Genomic DNA, 11488 nt, shown 5'->3' with positions numbered 1-11488 from the left:
TATTATTAGAAATATATAATTGTGAGATATATATATTTTTTGTATTTTGTTGAGTAATATGTTAAGTGTACATACACAACTCAGTGAAAATGGTGCATTTAATTTGAAAGGCAGGCCACAGGAAGCAGAACACTGAACTGAGACACATGCACATGATGCTTAGCAGGAGGATTTATTTCTATTTTCTGCAGAATGAGTGAATCAAAGAAACATTATTGCAAAATGGTTTAAGTGCAGGAACTGAAAAGGTTCAGATACTGTTTAACTTTTAGTGAAATCCAGTTTCTGAACATTTTCTTTCTGATTGTTGTAACCAAAGTCCCAAAGGAAAACAGTGACAAGCTGAACAGAACTGACGTGAGAAAACAGCAGAGGCTGATCAAATCATCTGAATAATGCAGCACAGGGACCTTGTTGGGTGAGTGTAACTAAATAAAGCAGATTTTAAATGTAGTACATATTTAGGGATTTACACTTCTATTCATCTAAAAGCTCCACTTATTTGGAATATCAGTTATAGATAATGTTCTATTTCTTTTTATTCCAGGGAAAACACTGATTGTCCAACCTTTATAGAAAGAAAGTGTTAATAGAGTAACAACAGCCCCATACTGTGTGTATCAGTAGAAACAGAACGAGTTGGTTGAACTTTAATTTGAAGGAAGGTTTTGTCAGGTTTGTAATTTGGTTCATGTCGGTTGAGCTTCACCTCAGTAAAGAAACCCAGTAACATGCAGGTTAAGTGGAAGAATGGATTAAAAAACACATGCAGAGACAGTTATGTTTTATCTGTGGTCATTTTAAAGTCACAAACACAAAGCGAGAGAACTAGACTGACAGAGCAGGTATGTTGCAGACTATACTTTGCTATAGTACCATGATATATCATATTATACGCTATACTATTCTACTGTGTGTGTACTGAGCTGCTTGATTGCAAAACATAACAAAAGTCTGAAGCCCCATTCATGGTGCTTTCCTTACTTTAACAGGGAGGTGGTGTGATGCTTCCTCCTTCTATCAGTGGAGCAAGACACTGGTATTCTTCTCTCCTGGGCCTTAACTTGAGCTTTGATTGGTTTGATTTCATGTCTGGTGCCATTTAAATTAGGCTAAATTCGCTTTTGGATTCACTGGATTAAATTATGGCTAAGAGAAGTTTAATATTTGTCTTAACTTCATAGCCAAGAATCTTTTCCTCCCACTTTTCAGCTCGTCAGTGCCCCCATGTGGAGGCTTGTGGCTTTGTCCTGACTGGCATATATCAGTTACATCACAGAGCAGTAAATAATTCCAGCTCCCTGTGTAATTTGAATCCTGTCATTATGGGGCACATCAGGTTCTGTTGTGTTAAGATCATAGTATGCATCAGAAATTAAAGCACAAGCAAATAAAGAAATCAGAAGCATGTGCACTCTGGAGGTCAGGGGGACTGCGTCACAAAAAAAACACACACACACCAAAAATAAAAACAAATAAATATGTAAAAAATAAAACTCTGGGAAACACTGTCCCCGACAAGTTGTTCCACCCTTGAAGTGAAATATGAGAGACGCTGCTCCCGATAAATACACATGTACTGTCAAACACACACACACACACTGGTAGACAAAAACTACCATCACTGCTTGTCATTATGGAAGACCCTGCTTCCGATAATGGGAATAAATTATGGAAGGCACTGCTCCCGATAACGTCACGATATTAAGTGCTCTAAAGTCAACATAAATGGCTTCCTCGCAAAAAGTTCCGCTAAACGAGGCTCGAGAGAAAAGCATATTTCGTCTACGGGCTTGTTTCATATAAATAAATATGTCCTTATATCTGGCCTTAGTTTCTCTCTTTTTAAAGTTGTTTTGATGACAGAGCAAAGCGCCATAGATGTAATTTTATAAAACTACTATATCAATGGTGCACACTCTCTTGGAGAAAAGAAACAAAGGCCAAAAAAGAAAAAGCCGAACTTTACCCGGGGCTCCACTTTGTCAGCAACAGCCGAGGAGTCGTTGGTGTAGCAGATGCTGCCGTAGAATCCGACAGTATAACCGTCATAATTATGGAAGGCACTGCTTCCGATAACGTCGTATAAAAAGACAAACGATAACTTTATAGTGGGCACTGCCACTGATAAATAAAACTAAAGTATAAATGAGATTTCTCCGTGTTTACAGGTCACTGCTAAAATGCTCGTACAAGTGCGATGTGATTGGGGGGGTTTTCAGAAGTACAGAGTACTTTTTTTTTTGGGTACTTTTTAAAAACTTCCATCTCCTCGTCGATAATCTTTCCCCTCATTAAATATAAGCATGTATTTAAAGAGCAGGACCTCAGATTGACAGCCTGAGCTCGATGTGCTGATACTGGAGCTCCTTCCTCCGCTCTACCTGAAAGTTCATTTCAACCACACACAGTCACACACGCACCCACACTTGCATCTCCGCACCCTCCTCTTCAGATCGTGTCATGGATCTCCCAGATGTCATTCACCATGGCGTGAGCACACCCCTGCAGGTTCCAGGTGGCCAGGGCCAGCTGGACGCGGAGCTGCTTCATGTCCGTGGCCTCGGCGAGGGACGCCAGCGTGTGGGGGCCGCGGCCCAGCAGGAGGTGGCGGAAGGGAGTCTCAGTGGGCGACGTGTACGGAGAGAGGAGGTTTCGCTCGACCTAGAACGACACGAGAAGATCAGAACACACGTGTGAGATGCTGCGAGACAAAAGCCAGACACATTTGCTTTTAGGAATCAACTCGTGAACATGCAGGTGAAAACACAGCGGAGACGTCTGACCCTCATGATCCTGTCGTTGATGGTCCGGCAGCTCTTCTGGTTTTCTAGGTCACTGTTGGCGATGGTCCTGCTGATGCTCGCTGCGGCCCTGTTCAGGGAGCCTCGTGCGCTGCTCAGCCAGGTGGTGCTCACGCCCTTCAGCTGACCGGACTACAAAGAAAAAAATGAGTCCGATTATCAGGACACTGAATGAGCCCCTCCCAGATAAACACGTGCCTCGTATGAATCCCACACGGACCTGTACGAGCTGGTTGATGCGTTTGTAGACCTGAATCGAAGCCGTATCGACCACGTCGGTGTATCGGGTCACGTCCAGACTGAGCAGGTGGTCGTGGACCAGTCGCAAGGCCATGAGGCCGGCGAACTGGGCCGCCGCCGCCGCCATCTCACTGGTGCGGTGGTTGGTCTGGTAGTTGAGGTGATCCATGTTGTCCAGGTTGGTGCCGTAGTAAGAGTAGGACTCGGTCTTTGGACACAAACATAGACACAGACACACACACAAATAACTATAGGAACCAACTCGATGTGAGAAAACAGCAAACACACACTGTCAAGTCATTTAATATGTGCATTTGAATTATTTAGTTATAGTTACATAATGTCTATGGAGAATCACAAACGACCAACTAAACTGAGAATTTGTGTTTTATCTAAAAAATGGTATGAGAACAGCAGATGGATGTCTGAAGCAACATATGAATCCATATTATGGTGATGATAGTCTGATCCTCTGTTAAGTCTATATTGAATCGTTTATTTCTTTACATGTATAAAGAGTCAAATGAAGAACTCACATTGGGAGAGATGAAGTGGAAAGACACAGCAGGAACTCCAGAGAAAGCCACGAAGGTGTAGGCGGGGTCGTCCACTGACAGCGGCTTCAGTCTGTTCACATGATGATGGGAAGTTCGAATATCATTTAGAGAATTGAATTTCTTAAGACTAAAAACAAATAAAACTAACTTCACAAAAAGGAAAAGAAAAACATAAACATCAGGTAACTTTTGTCAAGCTAAAAGAAATTTAAAAACTGGTTTTCCTCCTTACGTGTTTTCCTCCCAGTTGCTTTGTCCCATCATGTCGTAGACGGTTCCAGAGCTGCTTGGACTCTTCACCTGTGGGCACATTAGACTCAGTATAATCTCCACCTGTGTGTTAATGAAGGAGCTGAGTGACCCTGCTGTGACGTGTCCTCACCCTTTTCATCGTGTCCTCAATGAGGCTGTGGAGCAGGGGACTAGCTGAGGCCGTGAAGCTGCCTCGACCTAGAGAAAAGGAAAAATACGCTGTTCAATCCCATCTTTACTATTTGAATACTGAGATATAAAGTCATCACATTACCGTGTGTGTGGTGAACTTACCCATCACTATTCCATCCAGGCTAATGTAGGTGAAAACACTTTTGTCAATGGAGGACATATAAGCCTAAAAAATAAAAACAAAAATGTGTGAAACAAGAAATTTGAACAGTACATATTTTCTTTAAAAGACTTGTAGTTCTTACCTCCAACCACTCGGTGGCACCCACATTTCCGTACTCTCCAGCGCTCCAACTCGCAAACACGATGCTTCTCCTCGGCCTGAATCTTTCTAGAGAATGAAATATAACCTTAATGCCATTGTCAGAGTGATAATCATCGGCCCTTATCACCAAGATCTCTTCGATCTCCTCGTCTTTCCAAGTTCTGATCGCCATCAACTTCTTTTACGTGCATTGATCCTCTTTTATAGCATAAGGCATTTAAATTCTTTTAGATTATTCACAAGCAGGCTGTCAGGAGAAACTCTTTAACACACGACTGTGGAGAGAGTTATATATATGTTACCGTTTTTCACCATCTCTTTCACCGCCTTGGCCAGCTCCATCAGTACAGACGTGCCGACAGCGGCTCGGGCGTAGCCGCTACCCCAGGCGTCTCTCTGAGCTCCCAGGACCACGTAGCGATCTGTCCACAGCAAAACAACACACGCATTGAAAACGAAAATCGAATCCCTCAGCAGATGATCGGAGTTGAACATGTGTGGTTCTACTTTACCAGGATCGATGAATCCTTTGATGACTCCGAACACGTTGCGGATCTTCGTGTTGACCAGCACGTTGTTCACTTCCACGGTGACGTCCTCGATGCCTCCCAGTCGGTAAGACACAGAGCCGAAGCCGCCTTTGAAACCGCTGCTCGCATCCGCCTCAGGGCCACCGATATTCCTAGAGAGGAGGACAAAGACAGGCGAGTGAGGGACAGAGAGTCCACAGCCGGAGCCACGTTTACACTTTCTATATTTTTCAGTATTTGAGGAATTTGTCAAGTTTGAAATGCAAAGTAAAACTAAGACTGAAACCTTTCAGAAACTATTTAGCTACTGAAGATAGATCATGTATAAACAAGACAGGGTTTATCAGGTGTTTGAATTGACAGTTTTTGCAAATATTAATTAATATATTAAAAAATACTAAACTACTAAATTACAGATGAATATGTCAAGAGCATTCTGATGAACACTGATACAGGAACGTTTTAAGACTCAGTGAAATGAGTACTTGGAGTCTGTGTGTCCTTACTGGAGAAGCCTAGTGGACATGTTGGCGGTGATGGTCTGGGCTGGGATCTTGGGGAGGCCAGACGACTGAGTCGGGGGGAACTGGGTGTGGTTGAAGGAGGGGAATCCCGGCGTGTACGGGTCGCCTGAACCCAGGTGGACCTGAAGGGGACGCGAAAACAAAAATCAAGACAAGTAGTTTGATGATTAAGACTTTACTGGTTTTAAAAATTGAATCCACTGTGTGATTACAAACGTACGTGTCCATATAGATCTGTGTCCGCTTGATAATTGTAATCTTGAGAGTCGGGGTAGATCAGAACAGCAGCGGCTCCTTTTCTTTCAGCATTATCCACCTGATATTCAAAAACAATAGAAACATTAAAAAAACAAGCTAAGCTCAAGTTTCCCAGAATCCTGGAAGTCTGTGCATCTGATATGAGACACACGAGAACCTGAAATAATCTGGTACCTGTTCTGCAAACGAGATCTTTCCTTTGCGGAGCAGCAGGACGCTGCCTTTCAGCTCAATGCTCTTCTTCTGCAGAACTTCAAGGTCCTCCTGACGACCGTAGTTTCCATAAACCAGTTTACCCTTTGTACAAACCAGTCAACCAGACCATTACATCAGCATCCACTTTTGTATTTTCATACAAACTTACAGCTGATGATTTATAGTTTATTAGGTACAAACCCGAACACATTAATGACATTTTAAAAAGACAGAAAAGGAGCATAAATCACAAACATTTTATTAAACTTCTGACTTTAAACCGGTCTTGTTGACCCACCTGAACTGTCCCTGTCTTGCTGTAGGCCAGATACCCGGCAGGTTCGAAGACATCCGACCCAAAGAGGACACGGTTTGGACGTGTGCTGTCAATAAGAAGATAAGAGCTTGTTACTACAGCAAGGGGCACTTCATATGTAGGGGGCGGGACAAGGGAGAGGAACTGGGACTGGTCCTTAGACTTGGTTTTAATATCAACTATTAATAATGATATAATGTCTGCCAGCACGGACAGCATGGAATCTGGAAACAGCTACTGAGTGTAATAAAAACTTAAATAACTCAAGTGACTCTGAGACAGTCATGTGAGAAGAAAAGATGACTAACTTCCAGAAATAAAGAAACTCAATTAGGACTTCCCTCGTGATCTTGAATTACAGCGCCCCCAACAGGCCAACAAGAATCAACTCATTCATCAGATTCGTGTGGTACCAACCTGTCCGGTGTCTGCAGCTGGACGTAGTGGACGTCCGTCCACGGGACCATTTTCAGCTGCTCGAATTCCTCAGAGATGCGGATCGCCAGAGCTGCATCATCCACACTTCCTGCCGAACGTCTGGGCAGATCAAAGTCCCTGTGAAAGAACATTTCCTCCTCAGCTTTGACTCACTTCAGTTTTCTGAAATGTCTCGGGTGCAGTTTAATCTCTTCGGAGAAAAGGCCCACGGATGACTGGTGAGCTCTTGGTAGACATAACGTGCTTTGTTTCCAGTTAATGATTTTCAAAATGAAAAAGGACGCCGAGCTGATTTCAAGGCTTTGGGAAACAATGGTGCTATTCAACTCTGATGACCAGATTGTTATCGAAGACGGAAGACGTCCGATTTGCAGACAGTTTGGTTTCGAAGCAGATTTGAACAAAATCTAGTGAGTTTATAAAGTTGTAATTTGAATGGCCACGCCTCAGAAGAACAGAAGTCTTTGTTTTTTGATTATTTCCTTTTTTGTGAATTTTGGTAAATTGATTTGTTTGATGGTCGACCGTGTGCATGGTGAGTTTCCTTCGTTTCCAGCTCCACGTGTGTTCTCTACCTCAGACTCTTGTCGAAGGCCTGGCTGCTGAGTTTCTGCGTCAGAAGTCGGGCGATGTCCTTCCACTGCAGCGGCAAATCTGGAGCTGGTACAAAACGGGGCGGTATCACCGGTACAAACTGGGGCGGGGTCGCTGGCACTGGACTTCCTGTGGTCCCTGGCTCTGTGTTCAGTGGCTCCACTTTACGGTAGCTGATGTAACCAACCAGGTAACCTGAAAGAAAACCAGGAACTGATTTAAAATGGGAACCGATCAACTCATCGGCTGGTTTGAAATTACAGAAAAAGTTGAACTATGCACAGCTACTTTACCAATCCAACTTTATTACATTATAAATCATTTATTATCATTTAATTTGCTATTTGCCTTGTTCATCTTTTATATCTTGTCCTAGTGCCTTTTTTATGTGACAAGTACAGCACTTGTCACATTCTTGTCCAAAAGTGTTTTACAGATAAAGTAGAATCTTGCCTCACGTCGAGGGAGAAGACGTTTTACACTTTGTGCAACATGCAGCAACATCCTCTTTCATAAGAAGGTGAAGATTCTGTTGTAGGCGATCATGTCATATACATTTGTTTCCCTTATGACAGTTTATTTAATTTCTTTTGGACTGTTGGTCGAGCAAAAAAAAAAAATAAAGATGCTTTTTGTGATGTGCATAAAAACAACAGCGACCTACCAGTTACAAATATCAGCAGGGTCCCCAGGGCCATGAAGTAAATATGACGCCGGCTCTGACGTGGTGGTGCCGGCCTAAAGCTCGGGGAGCCGCCGTCCTGGCCCTGGACCTCCGTGGTGACCTCCATGGTGTCATCTGCATCGCCGTCGGACAGTTTCACCTCAACGTGTCTTTCTCCGTCCTCCGCCGGCTGCAGGGTGAACCTGCTGTAGCGCTCGCTTTTAATCTGAGGAGAGACAAAACAAAGACGAGGGAAGATGAGAGGGATGGGTACAACAGGAATTTGGCGCTGACAGAGAAGCTGCGGGGGAGGACAGGCTGACAAGCTCATGTTGTGTAAAGTCAAGATTTAACATCACAATAAAGTAAAAATATAAAAATGCAGATGGCAAACACTCACCAGGTTGTTGAAGGTGGACCTCACTCGATCCATCGCTGCTGCTGTTTCCGTTCCTAAAGACAGAAAGTGGCAGAGCGACTCGATGAGGCTGTTTGAGCGGCAAATGAGGAACGGCACATGTGGAGGAGAAATCGCTGCAGAGAGGGTGAGGGAGTGTGTGTGGGGGGGGGGGGGGGAGGAGGAAGTAGGAGGTGTTATAGGTGGTTCAGGTTTGGAACAGAGCAGGTTTTTGTGAGCTCTCTAGGGCGGTGAATGTTTTCTATAAAAACATTTTCTGGTTTCCTGAGGCATAAACACAAACTGGGGCTTTTAGAAGTTGTATTTTATGTACACAACATATACTGTACATGTTTCACAAACAAAATATATCTGCACCTTCTCAGATATCTACTTCTATTATATACGATATCAGATGAATCTATAGTTAAAATGAATTGACAGCTACAGCCCTTAACAGATCCATGGATACATTCTGTATTTATCTGTACTCATCTGTATTTGGTTCTCTGTGTCATTTGAGGCCATGTTTCTGTATGCAGGTTGAATTCAGGTTATTTACAATAAACAATAGTTCCCTGTCTGTCTGTGCTAACTGTGACCTTCCTGATAAACGTGATACCACAACAACCAGCAGCGTCTCTATGTCTCAGTAGGACGGAGGTAACTGGCTGTTAACCTTATATTACCCAATTGCTAGAATAGCTTCTATTATTTTTATGGATGTTAAAAGCTTAAATTTCTTTGACACTTTTATGACTGCATGTGTTTTTATGTAATTTTTTTGTGTTTCCACATGTTTTTTTATTTGTGAAGCACTGGGTAACTTTGCTTTGAGAAGTGATGTATAAATAAAGATATTAATATAATATTTCCCCTGCTATTTCACCATGAAAGTTCACTGTCGTCATTATTCTGAACCAAACCATGAGCTGAAAACTATTAAAGAGACATTTAATCAGTCGTGAATATTGTTTCCAACGTCATTGAGGTCTCATGTCTCACTGCAACTTCTCGTTGTGACATCCAAAAACTGGTTTGTCCACTTCACACAGACACGCAGAGATCAGGAAACAGCTCTTCCCTTATAAAGTCGACCTTCCCACTTCACGACACTACATTGTTTTTGTGTTTCCCTGATAAACCTGTCAGCTGCAGACTTCCCCGCGGAGTCAGAGCTGAAAGGGGACATGCCCACTCCACATAGTGACTACTGTTACTCGTCTGCTTCCTCCTGCTGTGGGTGGAGACTGACGCTAAATGCACCAAGCCGACCAGTCCACCACATCCTTATCCCTGAGACTGAGAAGGAAACAGAAATTTATTTTTCTTTCCTTGAAAGATAACAAATCTGCAGATGTGTGTCGTTATTACATCTTGTGCTACGTGACGTGTGGGAGGCCCAGGGGTTTAGTCAGGTGTTCTTATTCAAGCACTCACATTAAAACTACTAGTCCAGCTTTAGTCCCCTGTTCTCAGCTGCTCTCCCAACCGAACCCACTCACGTTTTATCCCCACAATCTTTAATATGAGTGTTATGAGAGGAATGTTCCATTAGAGCCTCAGACGGACCACCTCACAGCTGCAGAGCTACAAAGACGGGCGGGGTATCGATTACATCCTGACGATGAACGTGCATTATTCCCAGTCCTGCCCTGACTCTTGGGTTTGTTTCGTGGAGCTGCTGACACAGGATATGAACACTCCCTTATAGTTTCAATAGCCTGGTATTCATTCATTATAACCTACAAGATACAGCATCGGTGGCAATAGTCAACCACCATAGTTGTACACTAATAAAAGAGTTTCTGTGGATATATGAGCTGCATTTAATGTTTTCTTTAAGTATGGAATAATCTGATGAAACAGCGAAAACAGCAATATGTGATAAAGTAACTCTAGTTAGCCCATCAACTCTATTGTCAGTTAATTAACTAAATAATAATAACACTATTTACTTCAACTCAATACATATCTTGAGCTTTATTAATCATATACAAGGAAAATGTTTCTTTCAAATATCACATTTTGTACAGATATAAAAATAGATATATAGACAGATAGATAGATAGATACAGTAGATGGATAGAAAGAACGATAGATAGAGAGATAGATAGATAGATAGATAGATAGATAGATAGATACAGTAGATAGATAGATAGATAGATAGATAGATAGATAGATAGATAGATAGATAGATACAGTAGATAGATAGATAGATAGATAGACAGATAGATAGATAGATAGATACAGTAGATGGATAGAAATAACGATAGATAGATAGATAGATAGATAGATAGATAGATAGATAGATAGATAGATAGATAGATAGATAGATAGATAAATGGATGAATAGATACATTAGATAGATAGATGGATGTGATTTCTCCTGTCACACTATTTTACATCTTTCACCTCTTATATCATTATTCGCTTTTAAAACAAAGGAGAGAAGTATATTTCAGAGTAATAATATTTCTTCATATTAATTATGTCTTCCTTTGGAATACACGGACATTTGAAACGGAATCAATGGAGGGGAATAATGTGCGGAACGTGTCGACGCGTCATTCTCAGCATCGCGTTTCTCCATTTTAATCTCGGAGCAAAAAACAAATTTAAAGAAGATAGGAAACCAAAGATATAAACGTATAAATGAATGAATGTACAGATGAATAAATACCTTCTGCAGCAGGTCGGTCCGTCCTGCGGCTCGGCTTCCTTATATGATCACTTCCGCTTCCTGGGATGTCGTCACCACATTAACACCCGCTGCACGGGCGGATTAACTCATTTGTAGGCCCGGGACCAAAATAGCCCCCCAGCAAAGTAAATGTATTACATTACATGTGTACATACAGAATAGATTAAAATTATACAATATCATCTTTTAAAATAGCATTTATAACCATACTACTAATTCCTTTATTTAAATAATAATAATAAAGCATATTATCCTAGCAGACACTTTTTTTCTCAGTTTCTACTCTTTGTTTTATTCTATTTAAAACAATATTAAATGCATGCATCCATTTATGAGTGTTTGGGCTCAGTGGTGATAACAATATACAAGGGGGGTTTCTGATTTGACTACTTTCTACTCTTTCTTCACTTTGAAAATACTTTGTGCTCACTCCATATGTAAATGCTGCCTTATAAATTAACTATATTCATATTGTTTTTTTTTACTGTATTTAATATGGAGATATTTTGCATTATATATTATATTTGTGGCCATGAGCCTCCACGATGTCATTGAGAT

The 11488-nt window shown here is 41.7% G+C and overlaps 1 protein-coding gene across 1 annotated transcript; it reads right to left on the bottom strand.

Moving 5' to 3' along the window:
- Nucleotides 1-83: 83 nt before the first annotated feature.
- Nucleotides 84-8356, bottom strand: tfr1b (transferrin receptor 1b). Its single transcript, XM_062379889.1, has 18 exons — nucleotides 8230-8356; nucleotides 7830-8055; nucleotides 7147-7360; nucleotides 6551-6688; nucleotides 6116-6200; nucleotides 5797-5919; nucleotides 5585-5680; nucleotides 5347-5486; nucleotides 4823-4992; nucleotides 4613-4732; nucleotides 4291-4376; nucleotides 4148-4211; nucleotides 3984-4051; nucleotides 3834-3901; nucleotides 3581-3671; nucleotides 3025-3252; nucleotides 2787-2936; nucleotides 84-2664 (listed from the first exon to the last, which is right to left on the bottom strand). The coding sequence occupies exons 1-18, from the start codon at nucleotides 8260-8262 to the stop codon at nucleotides 2452-2454; spliced, it is 2313 nt and encodes a 770-aa protein (XP_062235873.1). The 5' UTR covers nucleotides 8263-8356; the 3' UTR covers nucleotides 84-2451.
- Between the last annotated feature and the right edge of the window lie 3132 nt (nucleotides 8357-11488).

Source organism: Platichthys flesus, chromosome 21, assembly GCF_949316205.1.
Source record: "Platichthys flesus chromosome 21, fPlaFle2.1, whole genome shotgun sequence".
NCBI lineage: Eukaryota > Metazoa > Chordata > Actinopteri > Pleuronectiformes > Pleuronectidae > Platichthys > Platichthys flesus.
The sequence above is the reverse complement of the archived record's forward strand: the minus strand, read 5'-3'. Positions and strand labels throughout refer to the sequence as shown.